A 20,046-nucleotide genomic window follows, 5' to 3' on the forward strand; every position below is an offset into this window, starting at 1 on the left:
TGCCTTTTCGGAGATGATTATGTTGAGCTTTGGAAATACATCATTATCTCATAATTCATGCTACTGTTTCCACATATCTATGGCCTTGATAACATTGATTTGTGCAGACCACAAGTTACCATTGCCACAGCAATTGTATATTGCCATCGCTTCTATCTCCACCAATCCCATGCCAAAAATGATTGGCAGGTTTGTCTTCTCATCCCAATTTCTCTCTGTGTTGCATCCACTCAAAACATGATGTTTTTATAAATTATACTAAGTGTTCATTACTGAATATACAGATCTAGGGACTGATTGACATATTTTATATAACTACCATCATTGTTATCTTTGAACTTTTCCACTTAATTTTACTAGAGAAGCTTATTGGTTGCCCAAACAAACAGAACTGGGCTAAGGAAATAAGTAAAGATACCTCCATTAGTTTTTTTAAATCGATTTCTGAAATAATAAGGCTATTATGTTTGACTACTCCTTTTTCAACAACTGTTATTTGTTTTATTGCCCACATTCACCCCAATTCTACTTCTCCGATCTATCTGACTGTGTTAAGAACTTGGGACCAAAGGGTTTGTTGTGCTTTAATTAATTTTGTCCGTCCTTGTTAGTTTTGTAAGATCTGTTCTATTGACCACCACTAGAACAACAAGAACCACAAGTTAGGCCTTGTTTGGTTTGTGAAAAATTTTCTATTTTCAGTTTACAATAATATTTTAAAAGTAAAGGAAAACTATTATCTTAGAAAGAAATAAAGTATAAATATTTTTCGCACAATTCACTTCAAATAAATTTAAATATGTTAAAATAATCAATGCTAAATGTCTATTTTATTTTTTTTTAGCTTTTAAGTTTTATGTTTTAAAAAGTAAAAAATAACAATAGAAAAAATTGCTAAACTTTCTTATTTTGTTTTCCTTGGATGTCTCATGCAACCTTCTTCAAACTCCATGAGACGTCCAAACCATTGAGCATTGATACTCTAGATAATGATCCCCTCCAGCTCAGTAGGATCAACCTATGAGGCCTAGCTCCATGGCAACATACTCATTACATGTGCCGTCAATACTCCTCCTAGCTCAGTCAGACCTCAACACCTTCTGTTGTGGTGACCTTGATGCTTGGCGGCCTGCATTCGACATCCTTAGTGCTTGGTAGCCCAAGCACCTTCATCAGTCTCCAAAGTTTATGTAACCCGAGTACTTAGCCTCTTGAATATCTATCCAACTCGACAACCCATGATGACTCAACATCCCAAGTTACCCCCCTCTATTTGATACCCTAACCCAAGTGCTCTAGGCGGCTTGGCTTCCCGAGACCCCCAAGCGGCTCGGCATCTTGAGTTCCTTAGGCAGCTCGACTTCCCAAGTGCCCCAAGCATCTCGCCTTCTGATGTGTGTTTCTTATGTGTTTCTTTGCATTGTTTAGCATGCATTCTGTGACATTTCATGAGCATATTTCGCATTCTCACATTTTCATTTTGTTTATTTTCCTCTAGAGAATTGCTCTTATGATACATTTTCGATGAAAAATGGAGTAATTTAAGCCTTTGAACGAGAAGCTACTGTGAGGAACACCTCTGGCCGTGTCCCATGACACAGGCGTGTTCCTCTGGATGAAATTAACTGAAGAACGGAGCGGAAATGGAGCTTCTAGCTATTGATAAGCCTAGGTCGTGCCTCATTCGAAGCTCCCAACCATTGTGTTTCCTTCCACCGAGCCCGACATGCCTTGGTCGTGCCCCCCAAGCATGGTCATGCCCGACCCACAATCATCACCGAGCTGAACACACCCCGGTTGTGCCTCCCAGGAATGACCTTACCTCCATCATCTCACCAGACATGCCTAGGCCATGCCTCTTAGGCGCAACTGTTTAGCCCTGATTCAACAACCGAGCTGGACACGCTCAGGCCTTGCCTCCCAGGCACGCCCGTGTTTCGCCTTCGATCCAACGCCGAGAGCAACATGCCTGGTTGTGCCTCCCAAGCACGACCGTGTTGCGTGGATATCTCCCCGACAGTTTGAGGTTTCCCACCCATTTTTTAGAACAATATAAAAAGCCCAAAAAGCCATCTAACTCAGGGAGGAGGGTTTTCCCTGTTTGAGAGAACCCTAGAGTCGTCGTGACGATCTGCCCATCGATTGGAGTTGGAGTTCCTTCCGGAGACCGACAACTATTCCGCTAAGTTTTCTTCTCTCTCTATTTTTAGTTTTGAGTTGTAATTACTTAGATTCAATGTCTCTCTGTCATAACTCGATCTCCATAGAGTAGTTTTTTAAATTCTAGAATTAGGAAGTAGCATGATGTAATTGTTGACATTCAATTTCAATTCAAGTATTTGTTTAGTTTTCTCTATTGAATGACATGTTTATTCCATGGTCCTGTTTTATTGTGCATACATGATTGTGATATTAACTTGCACCTTCATATCTCATGGGACACGGGAAAGGACCGAAAGGTGAACCCAACTCTCTGATCCATTAATGTCCAAGACGTGGAGAGTCGGTCACGAAAGTAGGCCGATATGCCACGAGGGGAATGGTGATCTTCCCCAGCAGAGGCACCATTGGCTATCACATAACATAATGGGTTTATCCCAATTCAGTGTCACGAAGTAAAGGAAGGCAACTAGGGGATCGTGGGTTCACGTGCCAGGGAAAGCGATCGAACTAGTAATGTCGCCTAGAAAGTAGGCATCACGTTTGGATAAGCATGTCGATATAATTTCAAAAGTCTATATTGGTATTTCGTGATAGGTTCATGATAAGTGTGCGACTGTCACTCGCTCAAATCAAATTAATAATTTCTAATCAACCGACCCGCCTAACCTACACTAAGGCAGCATAGTAGAGGACCAGGTTGTTTCTCACGGAACTAATGGCAGGATGTTTGTTTTCAAACAAAACGAACTAAGAGGGTTTTGTTTTGGGATCTGTTCTTTAAACTTAATGCAATAAATGAAATCCTATCTAACTAGCAACGATGAACCTATAACACAATGTCACTCTATGCTACAGATAACATCATCAACAGAAATAACTTGTGAGAAATGAAACTCAAACCTGCACCACATTGTCACCCTAGGGCATAAGCACATCTATCAATAGACATAATATAAAAAGCAGAATAAATAGCACAAACATGCATAAAGGAAAAAAAATAATAGTAAAATAAGTGCAATTAAACTAAACAAACTAACAATGATTAAACAAAACCTAACTATGCATAATTGATAACTTACATCACATTGTCACACTACAACAACAACAACAACAACAACAACCAAGCCTTTTCCCACTAGGTGGGGTCGGCTATCACATTGTCACACTATAATACAAAATTAACAATCATGCATAGTGAAACTAAACAAAATACCACAACTAACAAATTTAACCTCGATAACAACTAAACATGAAACAATCAACAAGAAAAGAAACTAAATAACCAAACATGAAACAATCAAATAAGAAAGTAGCTAAACTATCCAAACCACTCTCCCGCAATCAACTCCAATCGACTATCCTTCGCCACCACACGAAAGGCCCGGATCTGGAACCCCCAGAGCCGGTGGACAGCAGTGAAGATGCTGGCGGTGCTTGCTTTGACAACGACAATGATACGAATCTTCCACCGAAGTTGAGCGGAATAGGTGGAGGGTTGATCTTTCTCTGTCGACCCGAGCTTCTGTCCACGCGAATCACGACGAGCTTGCTTAGCGAGATCGGATGAATCCGGAATCAAGAACAACTCCGTGAAGCTAATCTCCGACGAATGAAGGTGGCTGCCGAAACTCCTTGAAGACCTTCCTGCCTTCGCAACCACTCTCGCAGGGGATCTTCCGGAGCTCGCTGGTGGCATGTGAAGGCACTGGAATGCCATCGTCGGAGTAGAAGATGGACTGCCGAAGCCCTCAGAAGAAACCTCTGCCCATCTGAACCCCGTGAAGCGGAGAATCTTAGAAGGACACCGGAAGATGGAGGACAACACTGGAGATCCACTCCGGTGAGATGGAGATGGTCGGAGCTCCCGGCCACCACTGTTTCCTTGAAGCCCTAACTTTTGCAATCCACGTCGGCAAGAGCAATAAGGAAGCCACGGAAGGGGAAACGTCGGAGAACCACTCCGATAAGTTGAGCACGATCTGAAATGTCTTTGTCATCGCTCGCAGCTACCGGAAACACTGAAATTCGTCGCCGCTTGGAGAAATTGAGAGAGTGGGAATTGCGGCATTGGGAGAAAGAACGAAGCCTTGACGCACACAGTAATGAGAAAAGCTTGAGCCCCTTTAACTTTAACCGAAATCCTCCTTTTAATACGACACTAAACCGGACCGGTTTAACTGAACCCACAGCAGCTGAACCAAAATGAATCGAACCATGAAGATTTAGGTTTTTTTTTCTTTATTTGGGCTTTGGATTTGGCTTCTACAAATTGGGCTTCTCCTTCCCTTGCTCTCCTCTAAACATTTGCAATTAAACCAAACTATCTTTGGACCAAACCAGAGTGCTTATTCTCTCAATCCCTGTAAAATAAAAAATATAATATAATCGAATAATATCCAAAATATCTATAAAGATTAAAATGAGCACTAATAAATATTCAAACTCATAAAACACACTAAAAGCACATATTTAGATAAATGAGAGGATAAAAACACCTTTAAATCACATTAAAATAACATGTCCAAATGATGGTTATCAAATTCCTCACACTTATTCTTGCTCATCTCGAGCAAGTGAGCAAAACTAAAAAAACAACTAAAGATGCATGCCCATACAATTCTCAATTATGTTTGGAAAATAGTGAAAGTAAGTTACTTAGGATTATCAAATTCAAATGACCCAAGCATTCATGGATTCAATTCATACACTAATTAACAAAAATGATAACTTCAATCAATAATAGATAAACTGAGAATAATAACAAAATAAACCTCACAAGTAGGTGATGGTGGCTTTCCTCTCATATACATGCAATGGTGGAGCTCACTCAAGCTACTCATGATTTATGCACTACCATATGCTTACTTTTCTTCTAATCTTCACCACTATTGTATATATAGAAATGCACAATAAAACAAAGAAGGCTTATTTATGAGGTAAAAGAAACATGAATCAAAGCAAATGATAGTATGTAAGTAACATTAACCACAAGTGCATCACATATAAATGGAAATAATAGGCTTAAAAATCCTCACTAGGTTTATCAAAATTATTATCTCAATCTACCAACATGAAATCCATCACCAAGTCGTAACCACGTGCAATCCAAGAATCCAATCATGACAATAAATTTCTAAACTCGACAATCAAATTTAACTAACTTTCACAATTTCTAAGATGATAAAAAGAATGCATAGGGAATTTATTATAAAAACCAACAAGACAAACTAAAATGAACTACCAAGTAAAAGCAAACAAAGGAAAGAAATATGTACAAGCGGAAAGAAAAAGAGAAGGCGAGATGGAACAACCTCCTTGAATTTCTGGTGGTCAGAGTCGATTCAGTTCCATGAGTCATGGTGGAAGTGGAATGATTATAGGTGAAGTGAGGCTCGCTCCCTTCACTATCGTTTCCTTAAAAATTTTCTCCGTCGAAGATGATTCAGTTGGAGGGTCCACTCTAGAAGCTTCATTATTGTATTAAGTGTTAGGGCTTGCTTCAAATAGTAGAATGCATCCTTAGATGATTGACTACAAATGAAAGACCTGTAGAAATCCTGCGCACTAAAAAGAGGATGCATTTCCTTCACGCATGCTGTATGAGATGGACTAGACACAGTATCAATATTAACAGAGCATGAATTAAGAGATGTGTCATATTCAATAAAATTAGAATGAATTATCTCCATGGAATTTTCTAAAAATTCTAAAGAAATATTGACCTTACAAAATTGAAAAGTACCTGAGGATCTAAAATAGTGAATGTGGCATCATCTTGGTCAAGTAAAGGATCTAGCTCTGACAGTTGTGCAATTAAAGGAAGTGATTCTTGGGCTGTCCCTACACTTCCATCGTCACTAAGTGCAACCGCAGACTCAACTGGCTAGAGTGGTAGTATAATCAAAAGTGATGGTGTTGCGGGGCCGACAAGAGAGGAGGGGTGAATTGTCTGTAATACGAAAATACCCTTCTCGTTCTTTCAACTTTAAAAATAGCAACAATTATAAAATAAAATAACAGAAATAAAAGTAAGAGGAGTTACAGCAATTTGACTTGATTACAACCTAGATGGTTGTTAATCCAAGGCGGTTGAAAAAGCGCACTACGAATCTTCTTCTGCAGAGAAACCTTTTACACACTTAGAGAGCTTAAGAGTTGTTAGGAAATTAGTACTAGAGTTGATTGAATAATTTCTAGCTCCAAGGGCCTTTATATAGCTCTTGGAAATCCTATTTCGAGTCTTGAGGGCGCCTCCAAAGGGGTTGAGGGCGCCTCTACGGGGATAAGTGGATAAAACTTTATCCGCTCGCCAATGGCTGTTTGACCTGAGGGCGCCCTCAATGCTGTTAAGGGCGCCCTCAAGCTGATGAGGGCGGAGGCGCCTCCAGCTGCTTTTCCAGCACTTCTTCATCTTCACTTTAGCTTCCGAAGTTCCGTTCGCTTTTGTGATTGCGGCCAATCGAAATAGGGCTTACCTGAATCCAATTTCTAACCTTCTCCTCGAGCAGGCTTTCGCCACGGCTTCTCGTCCCTCGAACGTCGCGCACGTTCTTCTCATCCACTGGTGTACTCTTCCGCAACTCTTTCGTTCTTTGGACACACCGAGCCCGTCGACTCCCTTCCCGTGCCGTCCTTCTCGCTAGCTTCGTCTTCCGCTCGACTTCCTGCGCTCCTAAAATCCTGCACACTTAGACACAGGGATCAAAACCAAACAGGACCTAACCTAACTTGGTTGATCACATCAAAATAACCACGGGGTCAAACAAAAAGAATTAATTCTTGGGGCTTTGTCTCCATAACACTAGTCCCTACGCTTCCATCCTTATCAAGGACACCTGCAACATCAAGAATATTTGGAATAGCAATCTCATCAATAAAAATATTATCAAGATCAACTACAACATCAGGATATAAAAAACTAGAAGAGTCGTGTAGAGTAGCTGAAATAAAGTCAGGAATAACACAAACTCTACACTCCATCTCTTCGGAAATTGATGCAGTAAGTTGATCTGATTGCGACTGCTCCCTAAAATCCTACTGCTGATGGTACTGAAAGTAAGGCTGATAATATTGGGGTCACTCAGAAATCCCTTGTTGTGTATTCCCATACTAAATCCTGTAATTGAATTATACCTGTCTTGCTGATGAATCTGATAGTACTGAAAATCAGGCTGATGATACTGGATCTGGGTTGAAAAGACATTGGCAAAAGAATGAACATCTTTGACAATCATCGATCTAGTTCCAAATTGCTGATAATTTGCCATCATAATCTCGATAAGTTCTCTGGCCTGAGTAGATGTCTTATTAACTAGAGCCCCTCCACGAGCTACATCAATCATACTCCTGTCCATGGGATACAATCCTTTATAGAAGTACTGAATCAGTAGTTGATCGCTAATCTAGTGCTAACGGCAATTGGAAACAAGTCCTTTAAATCTCTCCCAATATTCAGGTAACGGTTCTCCTGCAAATTGTTGGACTCCGCAAATAATCTTCTGAATAGCTGCGATCCTAGAAGCCGGAAAGAACCTCTCCAGAAATAGTTTCTTCATCTCAAATTAGCTGGTCATAGAATTGGGCGAGAGACGGTGTAACCAATCTTTTGCTAAATCTGCTAGTGAGAATGAAATTGCTCCAAGTCTGATATCTTCTTCCGATATGCCATGGTGGTTTAATGTAGAGCACACCATATCCAATCAGTGTTGTAAATGGCGGTAGGCGGTAGCGGTGCGGTCAGTCATCGCCTATCGCCTTGGCCGCTTAAGCGGTGCCTAGGCGGTTGAATTTTTTTTTACTATTTTTATAGATAATTAGATAATATATTAACTAAAGGAAATAAATGATAATTTTTTTTTAAAAAATATATTATAAAATATATTAACTAAAAATAAAAAAAGTTATAATCTAAATATTTCTTTTAAAAATAAATAATAATAATTTTTTAAATATATATATTAAATTAATAGAATAATTTTATTGGTCTTTAATTAAGTTTATTTAAATTATTCTAATAATGATTAAAATTAGTAATTTAAATTTTCAATTAATTCTTAAGTACAAAAAAAAACCTATTCTATTCTGCAACTGACTTCGGTGTTTCGACGTCTGGATCCGTCGCCTAAGCTCGGTATGAGTCCGGACCCATCGTCTAGCCCAACGACACGTTCGGACATGTAGTCCAAGTGCAGCGATGCGCCTGGATGCGTTATCCGAATCTGGATCGGAAATGCTTTATCACCACCTAAACACAAGGCGGTGTGGTGCAAGGCGGTGCGGTTGAGGTCTACCTTCCGCCTAGGCGGCCGCCTCAATCGTAATTTAGAACACTGTATCCAATTCTTGTAGATGTCTATTAGGATCTTCACCAGAAAGTCCATGAAATTTCGGTAATAGATGAACAATTTTCCATAACTCGAAGTCTGCCTCCAAATCAGAATATCAAATATAGAATGAATTATCTGACAAATCTGGTGCCCAAAGTTCTCCAAGAGTCTTTTCAGTGTTATTCTCCATGTTGCTTATGAAATATGAGATCCTAATCACACTAAAATTCTGGAACTAATGATAACACAAAGATTTCCTAGTCTTACTTGAAACACTCATGCATATACAATCAAAAGACAAAAAAATATACAAGATAGAATGCATGCATATAAGAGATGAAATAATTAAACCCTAATAATATTTTTGAATTTTTACAACCACCAAAGAAATAGAAATAAAAGAGAATAAAATCGAAAAAATGAAATGAAAAATATTGAAAAATTGAAATGGTGGTCTAAATGATGAGATTGACGGTAAGTATTACTCCCCTCGCCCCTTTTCTTCAACCTGCAAAGTTCAAGAGCAAAAAGGGAGATACTAACAATTACATCAAAAGAAAAATAAAATACCAAAGCAGAAAAGCAAGAACAAGATAAAGATAAAACTTATGTACAGTCTAAAAACAAACGAACCCCACTAAGTTATCTGGAAACGATGCTAAAATTTGATAAGTATGCAACTGTCACTCACTCAAATCAAATTAATAATTTCTAATCAACCGAACCTCTTAACCTACACTAAGGTAGCATAGTATAGAGGACCGGGTCGTCTCTCACGGAACTAATGACTGGACGTTTGTTTTCAGACCATATCGAACCAAGAGAGTTTTGTTCTCTAAACCTAATGCAATAAATAAAATCCTATCTTACGAACCTATAGCACAATATCACTCTATGCTACAGATAACATTATCAACAGAAATAACTTACGAGAAATGAAACTAAAATCCTATCTAACTATCGAAGAAAAACCTGCACCGCATTGTTATCCTACGACACAAGTACATCTATCAATAGAAATAACATAAAAAACCGAACAAATAGCACAAACGTGCATAAAGGAAAAAAAAAATAAATAGTAAAACAAGTACAATTAAACTAAGCAAACTTAACAGTGATTAAACAAAATCTAACTATGCATAATTGATAAACTACATCACATTGTCACACTATGATACAGAATTAACAATCATGCATAGTGAAACTAAACAAAATACCACAACTAACAAATCTAACCTGGACAACAACTAAACATAAAACAATCAGCGAGAAAAGAAACTAAATTAACCAAACATGAAACATCAAATAAGAAAGTAGCTAAACTATCCAAATTACTCTCCCACAATCAACTCCAATTGACTACCCTTCGTCACCCCACGAAAGGCCCGGATCTGGAACCCCCAGAGCTGGTGGAGGAAGATGCTAGCGGTGCTTGCTTTGACAACGACGACGATGCGAATCTTCCACCGAAGAACCCCTCCAATGGAAGGTGAGCAGAAGAGGTGGAGGGCTGATCTTTCTCCGTTGATCTGAGCTTCTGCCCATGCGAACCACGACAAGCTTGCTTGGCTAGATCGAATGAATCCGGAATCAAGAACAACACCATGAAGCTAATCTCTGATGAATGAAGGTGGCTGCCGAAACTCCTTGAAGACCTTCCTGCCTTCACAACCACTCTGGCAAGGGATCCTCCGGCGCTCGCTAGTGGGATGTGAAGGCACTGGAATGTCGTCGTCGGAGTAGAAGATGGACTGCCGAAGCCCTCAGAAGAAGCCTCTGCCCATCCGAACCCTGTGAAGCAGAGAATCTCGGAAGGACACCGGAAGGTAGAGGACACTTCCACTCCAGTGAGATGGAGATGGTCGGAGCTCGCTGCTACTGTCGTTTCCTTGAAGCCCTAACTTTTGTAATCCGGAGCAACAAGGAAGCCACGGAAGGGGAAACGCCGCAGAACTACTCCGACGAGTTTTGCACGATCTGAGATGTCTTTGTCGTCGCTCACCGTCGTCGGAAACACTGAAATCTGTTGCCGCTTGGAGAAATTGCAAGAGAGGGAGTTGGGGGCGTTGGGAGAAAGAATGAAGCCTTGACGTGCACAGAAATGTGAAAAGCCCGAGCCCCTTCAACTTTAATTGAAATCCTCCTTTTAATACAACACTAAACCGAACCGGTTCAACTAAATCGGACCGGTTCAACTGAACCGGCTGCGGCTGAACCAAAATGAACCGAAGCACGAGGATTTAGGGTTTTTTTCCTTTCATCTGGGCTTTGAAATTGGCTTCTACAAATTGGGCTTCTCCTTCCCTTGCTCTCCTCTAAACATTTGCAATTAAACCAAACCATCTTTGGACCAAACCGGTGCTCATTCTCTCAATTGTTGTCTCCCTCAATCCCTGTAAAATAAAAAATATAATATAATCAAATAATATCCAAAATACTCACAAAATGTACATGAATTAAAATGAAGACTAATAAATATCCAAACTCATAAAACACAAATTTTGATAAATGAGAGGATAAAAACACTGCTAAATCACACTAAAATAACATGTCCAAATGATGGTTATCAGTCCACCTACTTGCGAACAACATAGAGATAAGAAGGTAAACAAGTCTTAGGATGTCAACGATCATTGTGGCGAAACCGAAATCCTAGGATCGTTTTCCCAATTCAGATTTCTTCCCTGACCATTCGCTTGCTCACAACCTCTTGTTGGCTCTAGACTCTCTAAATTCACACAACCTTCGATTATCTAGATAATCTGCTTCACTAATTTGACCCGTACTTGTGCCTGGATTCAATATCTTTTATTACTCGACGACAACTGTACACTTGCAAATTGTACACAATAAGTTTTTGACGTCATTGTCGGGGTTGTATCAAAGTCAATATTGATTGGAACGATGATTGAGTTAATCTAGATTGATTTCTTTCTTGCTTGCTTGCAATTCTACAATTTCTTTCTTTTTTCTGAAATTTTGCATTTTCTTTCTTATCTTCTTTATCACTGCATTTCTTTTCTTCGAATAGCTCTGTTTTAAGGTGTTAGTGTGTGTTTTTTTTATGCAAAGATCTAACCTGTCAAGAAATCATATTGAGATCGATAGGACATTCTAGTGAAGAAGAAACTTACGAAAGCAGTTAGAGGCAGAACATTCTCAAGCAACAACCATGGTAAAGAAACCGTTCAAGGATTATGTTGCGCCAAGTGCTAGAGGATTACAATCTAACATCATGAGACCCACAATTGAGGCTAATAACTTTGAACTGAAGTCTGTTGTAATTTTGATGGTTCAACCAAACCAATTTGGCGGAGGACCTACTGAGGATCTTAATCAATACTTAAAAATTTTTCTGGAAATTTGTGGAACCATGAAGTACAATGGTGCTTCTGCAGATGCGGTTAGATTGCTTCTATTCCCATTTTCATTGAGGGATATTGCCAAAGCCGGGTTAAATTCACTTCCAGCATATAGCATCACAACCTGGGATCAATGCAAGCAGAGATTTCTTGAAAAATTCTTCCCTCCGAGTAAGAGAGCCTATTTGAGGAATCTTTTCACCAATTTCATGCAAAAAGGAAAATCTTTATTTGAAGAATGGGATACATTCAAGGGACTTTTATGCTAATGCCCACACTAGGGTCTAGAAAAGCGGCTCATCATCCACACCTTCTACAACGGAATTACATATCAAATGAAAGTATCCCTAGACTCCGCATTGGCGAATCTCTAATGAACAAAGGGTTAGATGAGGCCGAGGAGATCATTGAAAGTGTGACCCTTAACCATCATCAGTGGACGTCTGAATGAGGTAACCATGTCAAAACTGCTAGTAAGTATGATGTAAATACCCTTGAGTAAATCTCTGCTAAGATGGACGCATTGGCTAAGAGGTTTAAAACATTTAATGTAAATTCTGTGAACCTTACTAATGTATCTTGTGAGGTACGTGAAAATGTAGAGCATGCAACAGACACGTCAATTGGGAGCTATCACAGCACAACTAGCTCAGATTGAACAAGCTGATGTCGTGAACAACTTCAACCCGTGGTCGAACAATCACTATTCAGGGACATATAATCCGAGTTGGAGAAATCACCCTAATTTCTCATACCGAACCAATCAAGGTCAAGGAGGGTAGAACAATTTCAACCAGGTACTTGAAGCTCAATCTTCATCCCAACGGGATAGAATGAAGAAGATGATGGAGAGCTTCATGACCAAGCATTCCCAGCTCGTCGAGGATGTGAAACAATTGAAAGGTACGGTTAGTGATCTAGAAGGTCGCACTAAAATACTTGAAATACAACTTGCGCATGTAGCTAGCTCATCGATAACTTAGAGGAGATTTCCAGGACAACCCGAACCAAATTTCGTTAAACATTGCAATGCAGTTGTCCTAAGAAGTGGCAAATCCCTAGCTGAACCTCCTATGCTCGAAGAGAACAAAGAAAGCGACCAAGTCCAAATGGATGGAGCTACTTAGATTTCCTTTAACGACGATCATATTCAAAAGGAATCTTAGAAAAAAACTGATGAACCATGCCCTAAGCCTACACTAAGGACCTATGTACCTTCAGTATCATTCCCCCAAAGGTTAGTGAAAGCCAAGAAAGATGAAGAATTTGACAAATTCTTGGAGAAGATCAAGGCGCTCTGCATTGATATACCACTCTTTGATGTTCTGCACCAAATGCCAAAGTTTGCCAAATTCATGAAAGATAATCTAGCACTAAAGAAAGAAAAAGGATTCTGAGACAATAGAATTGATGGAGGAGTGTAGTGCTCTGATTTTGAACAAGTTACCTTCGAAGTTCAAAGATCTCGGAAGCTTTTCAATTCCGTGCAACATTGACATGACCAAGATAAGTAACTTTTTGTGTTCTAGGAGTGAGTGTAAGTCTCATGCCTTATTCTTTTTGTAATAAACTTGGTTTGAGTGACCTTAAACCAACTCGTTAACCATTCTTGTAGATACCCTTTGGGTATTCTAGAGGATGTGCCAGTAAAGGTAGGTAACTTCATAGTTCCTACCGACTTTGTAGTTCTAGAGAGGGAGGAGGACCAAAAAATCCCCTTCGTTCTTGGTAGGTCTTTCCTTGTCACCACCGGAGCTATGATTGATGTGGAGAATCACAAGCTCTCCTTGACGGTAAGTGAGAATAAAATCGAATTTGATTTATCCAAGGCCTCTAATTCATTTCATGGTGAGAACAGTTGTTGCAGGTTAGATGGTGTTCGGCTAGAGAAGAACACACCCTAGAAGCGACCATTGGATGAAGCACCGAGTTTGGTTGGTTAAGAGAAAAAAGCCAAGGCCAAGCTGACAAGTACATCATGCCAACGCTAGCTAGGATGAAGCATGGGCCTCAAGACACACCTTGCCAAGGAGGAGGGGAATGCAACTCCCTCAAGACAAAGGCTCCAAGTTGAGCCAAAACAAAGGGCGAGCTTGTGACCTTAACATGCACTTCTTCGGAGGCAACTCAAGTGTTTCTTTCATTTTTTTCTTTAGTTCTTTTTGTTCTTAATTTTAGCTTTTATTTTATCTTATTTCAAGGCAAGGAATACCCATGAGTTGGCTGCGGCAACCGTTGCGGACGTTGAGGGAAGATTGTCCAAGAAAAGAGTAGGTCGTGCCTCTCAGGCACGACCGTGCTCTTCCACCCAAGTTCAACACGGGGAAGTCATGCCTTCGAGGCATGTGTATGTTAGCTTAGTTTTTAGATTAGATTTTGTTAGTTTTAGTTTTGTCATGTCTCTTTGTTTTGCATCATAAAATTTTTCTTTTGTTGCATTATCATGTCACCATATCATTCATGCATTCACTTGTTTGTTTCTTATAACATGATTCTATCATGATAGACTTTATGTTTGTGATAATATGCTTAGTGAGGTATTTAATTCTATCTGTAGTAGCATACCTTGAGGAGTGTTTTTTTTTTTGTAAAAGTTTTGGTGTTGGCCTACTTGTTTAGGATCTCTCTACACTTATGTTTAATTTTGATAGTGATGCATATGAAAATAGTCATGATTCATTAGGACTAGACTAGTACTCTTGTTTCCTAGATGACCCCTTAACTACATTTTAGTTATTAGATAAACTGGTACTCATTAGAAAAAAAATCAAAATCCTAGAAAAAATATGAGAGAAAAAGATGAGAGCGGGTTTCATTTAGAAAAAAAAAGAAAAAAAATATATAAGAGGAAAGAAATAAGGGATAAAAAAATAGTTGTCGTGAATGGAAACTAATAAGATACCCCTTTGAGACCGAATTAGGTTACTGGGGAAATACTTGTTAAGTTTCTTTTGATACCGAGTATTCTTATGAGACCTTATGTAGACGGTGAATGACACTTTTGAGGTGAATGAACCTTGCATGTGCCAGGTAAGTGTGTATCGCCGAAAGCATTAGGAACATGATTAGATAACGACTTGACTAGAATTAGAAGTTGAAATTTGAAAAAATTGAGTCACTCTTTACGCAACACTGAAAACTTTCACTTATGCCACACTAGAATAATTCAGTTGTCTTGCTAATTAATGAAATTACATGATAGAATTAGACTGCTTCACTAGGGATTATGATGAATGATTCATACATATAAGTCTAGATTGCAGGTTTTGCTTGAGGACAAGCAAAAGTTTAAGTCTGGGGTATTAATGTATGTTTTTCTTACATGTTTTTAGCATTGTTTAGCATGCATTATGTGGCATTTCATGAGTATATTTCGCATTCTCACATCTTCATTTAGTTTATTGTACTTTTTAAGTTTGGAGAACTACTCTTGTACTTTTTCTTTGATAGGATGCGTTTTTGGAGAAAAATAGAGTAATTTAAGCCTTGGAACGATAAGCTACAACAAGAAACACGCTAACACGACGAAGTCGTGCCTCCTAGGTAGGGATGACAATTTTCTCCAAATCTGATAGAGGATCTGATATCCGACCCAAATGGAGGAGGGTATGGAGGACTAGCAACATTCGATATCCAACACAAATATCTGATTATATATATATATATATATATATATATATATATTAACTACCCAACATAGGGTAGTAGTGTTGGATATACGCCTCAAACATAGTATCAATAGAAAGAAAATATATATAATTCTTAGAATTAAGTGGTGGAAGTTAAAGGATGGGAAACAAAATATATTTAAGGAGAAGGTAGAAATACAAGCATTAGGTGAAATATACGATGACTCTAATACAACATGGGATAAGATGATATCAAAGTTGAAAATGGTAGCTAAGAGTGTACTCGGTGAATCAAAGGGACATGCACCACTAAGTATAGAATCTTGGTGGCGGAATGAGAAAGTACAAGAGAAAGTGAAGGAAAAACGAATAGTTTATAAGGAATTATATATTTGTAGGAACGAGGAAAACTTAAAAAAATATACAATAGCCAAGAAAGAAGCTAAGAAAGTAGTGAGTGAAACAAAAAATGAAACTTTTGAACGGTTATATCAAAAATTGGATACAAAAGAAGGGGAAAGAGATATTTATAGAATAGCTAAAGTGAGAGAAAGGAAAACAAGAGATCTTAGCCAAATGAAGTGTATTAAAGATGACCAATAGGATACTAGTGATGAGATAAAAAAGATAGAAAATTAATTTTCATCAATTTTTAATAAATGTTTAAGTGGCCAACTTAACTTAAAAAATTTAAATAGGTTAAAGGAGTATATAAATTTAAATTTTTATTCGAGAATTCAAACTCTAAAACAAACTTTAAATGAGATACAAAATTAAAGCCGTTGGACGATATTCAAGTATGGAGCGTCTTGGAAACAAGGTATTGAATGACTTACAAAATTATTTAACACGATATTGAAAACGAAAACGAATATCTCATCAGTAGAGGGTAAGTACTCTAGTTTCCTGTATAAAAACAAAAGAGAAAAATTATGCAAACTATAATGGCATTAAGTTAATTAGCCATACCATGAAATTTTAGAAAAAAATCATTAAAAGACTAAACTGATCGTAAATCAATTTAAATTCGTGTCGACATAATCGATGATAAGAGTTGTACATCTACTCCGACAACTAATTGAAAAGTATGAAGAAAAAAGGCAAGACTTATCCATAATAATCGACATAGAAAAAGTTTATGATAGACTTTCGAGAGAAATTATGTGGAAAAGTCTAAAACAAAAAAACAGTCCGGTGCACAAATCTCCCGCCAATGCGGGATCCTGGAGAAACGTCTATTGTACAAATTATGGAAAAATCTAAAAAATAAAGATGTTATGCTAGGGTATACTGAATCAATTAAGGATGTATATGAAGATTTAATAGTGAAGACTTTGGGAGAATTAACCAAAATGTTTCCTATAAAAGTAGAGCTACATCGACAACAAACTTCAAATCCATATTTATTTACACTAATCATGGATAATCTCACTTGACACATCCAATACACATTACCATAGCACATGTTTACAAACGACATTGTTTTAATAAATGGGATATGTAAAAAAGTAAATGTTAAGATCGAATCTAGGCGAAAGATGTAAGATGTCTTACATAGAATACAAGGAGGAGAGTTGAATATTTTATGTGATTAGAAAGTACCTCTTAAACTTAAAGGTAAGTTCTATAAAACCGTAGTTAGATCTGTTATGTTATATGGAGCTGAATGTTGGGCTATGACTCGAGCACATGAGCAGAAGATGGGAGTTGCAGAGATGAGGATGTTAAGGTGGATATGTGGACATACGAAGATGGACAAAATAAGAAATGAGAGCATTAGAGAGAAAGTCGGAGTTGCATCTATTGAGGACAAACTCCGAGAGACACGTTTAAGATGGTACGGACATGTACTTAGATGACTAATAAATGCTCCAGTTAGGCGATGTGAAAGTATGATAAACATGCATATCAAACGAGGAAGAGGAAGACCAAAAAAGACTTGGTTAGCAATAATAAAAAAAAATAAATTTATTTAAATATAGATGATGATATAATAGGAGATAGAGCTCAATGGCGTAAAAGGATTCATACAGCCGACCCCACCTAATGGGAAAAGGCTTAGTTGTTGTTGTTGTTGTTGTTATATATATATATAATTAAAATAATAGATTTTTGTTGATGTTAGGAATAGGTTATATAGATGTTTAATCTATTATTTTAATTTTATATATATATAATGTAATGTTAATTCTAATATGAATGATGATAGTTGGAAGGAAAGAAAAAAAAAAATAGAATAGAATATATCAACGGTAAATTAGAGAAAAATCCCCAATGGTAATCATAACTTTGCATGCAATCCCCATGCCCAAAAAACTTTGTTTCCACTCCCTGCATGCAAAGTATTACTTGTTTCAACTCCCTCATGCAAATATTGATACCTAAATTGTCCCTCAGATTTTTTAGGTACAAAAAGTCCAAAATTGAGTACAAAAAGTCTGAAAAAGAGAATAATTCTTCTTAAAATCAGTACTTTATATTAAAAATCGAGTATATTTTCTATCAAAATTATCCTTCTTATTTTTTAGGTATAAAAAGTCTAAAAATAAGTATAATTCCTGTTAAATTCAGCACTTTACACTATAATCCAGTACTCTATACTAGGATCGAGTATATTTTCTATCGAAATTAACCCATATTTTTTAGCTACAAAAAGTCAAAAATTGAATACAAAAAGTCCGAAAATGAGTATAATTCTTCTTAAAGTCAGTACTTTATATTAAAAATCGAGTATATTTTCTATTAAATTCAGCACATTAAACTAAAATCGAGTATATTTTGAGGTGAACAAAGAATCGTACTCAATTTGATAGAAAATATACTAGATTCTAATTTAATATACTGAATTTAAGAGGATTTATACTGATTTTTAGACTTTTTGTATCTAAAAATATCATGGGCAATTAGGTAAATATATTTGATTGAGGAGTGAAAAATAAGTTTTTCATGGATGGAGACTGCATGTAAAGTTATGTTTGCCAATGGGGAGTGCATGCAAATTTTCCCATATATCAATCCTTTAATGAGTATGGGTATGAGGATGGATATCCGATGCTCGATAGGTATGGGGACGGAGGATATGAAATCCAACCCGAACTCGATCCATTACCATCCCTGCTACCAGGCACGGTCGTGCCTCATTCGGAGCTTCCAGCCATCGTGTTTCCTTCCACTGAGCCAGAAATGCCCCGGTCATACCTCCTAGGCACGACCATGTCTGACCCAATATCATCATCGAGCTAAATATGCTCTAGTCGTGTCTCCATCATCCGGCCTTACACGCCCAGGTCGTACCTCCCTGGCACGGTCGTGCTTCCTTGGCACGGTCGTGTGTGGAATTGTATGAAGAGAAAAAGAACATAACTATTTTTCATTATTGTATAATTTATAAGGAGTCCGACTAAAATAGGAGGATGCAAGAGACATTAGAAAGGAAGATTACAAAATAAAAATCTTTCTCAATCACAGATTTAATTCCTTTCCTTCTATGTCATTTCCTTAATCATATCAAATTAATTCCTTTCCTTATATGTCATTTCCTTAATCATATCAAATCAAATCATATCAGAATATTCTTTAAAACAACCTCACAGATCCCTTGAGCCATAGATCTAAATTCTGCCTCGACACTGCTTCTTGCAACTACACTTTGTTTTTTGCTTCTCTAAGAAACTGAGTTACCCCAAAGAAATGTGCAGTACCCTGAAGTTTACCTCCTATTAGTGATTGATCCTGCCCAATCAGCATCAGTATACACCTCAATCCCTCTCTTATCAATTTTCCTAAAAAAGAGTCCTGGAGTCCCTTTCAAATATCGGAGAATTCGATATGCAGCTTCAAGGTGCTCTTTAAATAGAGAATGCATAAATTGACTTACCATACTCACGGCAAAGGCAATATCAGGGCGTGTGTGTGACAAGTAAATCAACCTTCCAACCAGTCTTTGGTACCTTCCTACATCTGCAGGAGTTCCCTGTTTGACTTCTCCAAGCTTAACACTAACATCTATTGGCATTTCTGATGGTTTGCAGTCATTCAATCCAGTTTCTTTTAAAAGATCCAGAATATACTTCCATTGGGTAACCACTATACCCTTCTTGGATCTTGCAACTTCCATTCCCAGAAAATATTTTAGTTGGCCCAAGTCTTTAATCTCAAATTCTTTTGCTAAGCTTTGCTTCAATTTGCTCATTTCTTCAGCATTATCACCAGTCAATATTATGTCGTCCACGTAAACAATCACCATTGAAATCTTGTTTTTGGTGGATCTTTTAGTAAATAGAGTATGATCAGATTGACCTTGAGTATATCCTTGACCTTTAACAAACCTTGTAAACCTGTCAAACCAAGCTCTGGGGGACTGTTTGAGTCCATATATAGACTTTCTCAGCTTGCACACTTTATCCCCAAATTTTTCAGTGAATCCAGGTGGAGGTTCCATATAAACCTCCTCTTCTAGGTTCCCATTTAAGAATGCATTCTTCACATCTAGCTGATTCAATGGCCAATCAAGGTTAGCAGCTATAGATAGAAGTATTCGTACTGTGTTTAATTTAGCAACCGGAG

The 20,046-nt window shown here is 37.8% G+C and overlaps 1 protein-coding gene across 1 annotated transcript in view; it reads left to right on the top strand.

Annotated features, from left to right (window-relative positions):
• Nucleotides 1-20,046, top strand: part of LOC122008035 (cyclin-T1-2-like) — a 45,833-nt gene that overhangs the window by 11,939 nt on the left and 13,848 nt on the right. The window contains exon 3 of the mRNA XM_042563607.1: nt 108-189. Within this exon, the coding sequence (XP_042419541.1) occupies nt 108-189 (82 nt within the window). The remainder of the gene's footprint in view (nt 1-107; nt 190-20,046) is intronic.

Source organism: Zingiber officinale, chromosome 8A (assembly GCF_018446385.1).
Source record: "Zingiber officinale cultivar Zhangliang chromosome 8A, Zo_v1.1, whole genome shotgun sequence".
NCBI classification, from domain to species: Eukaryota; Viridiplantae; Streptophyta; class Magnoliopsida; order Zingiberales; family Zingiberaceae; genus Zingiber; species Zingiber officinale.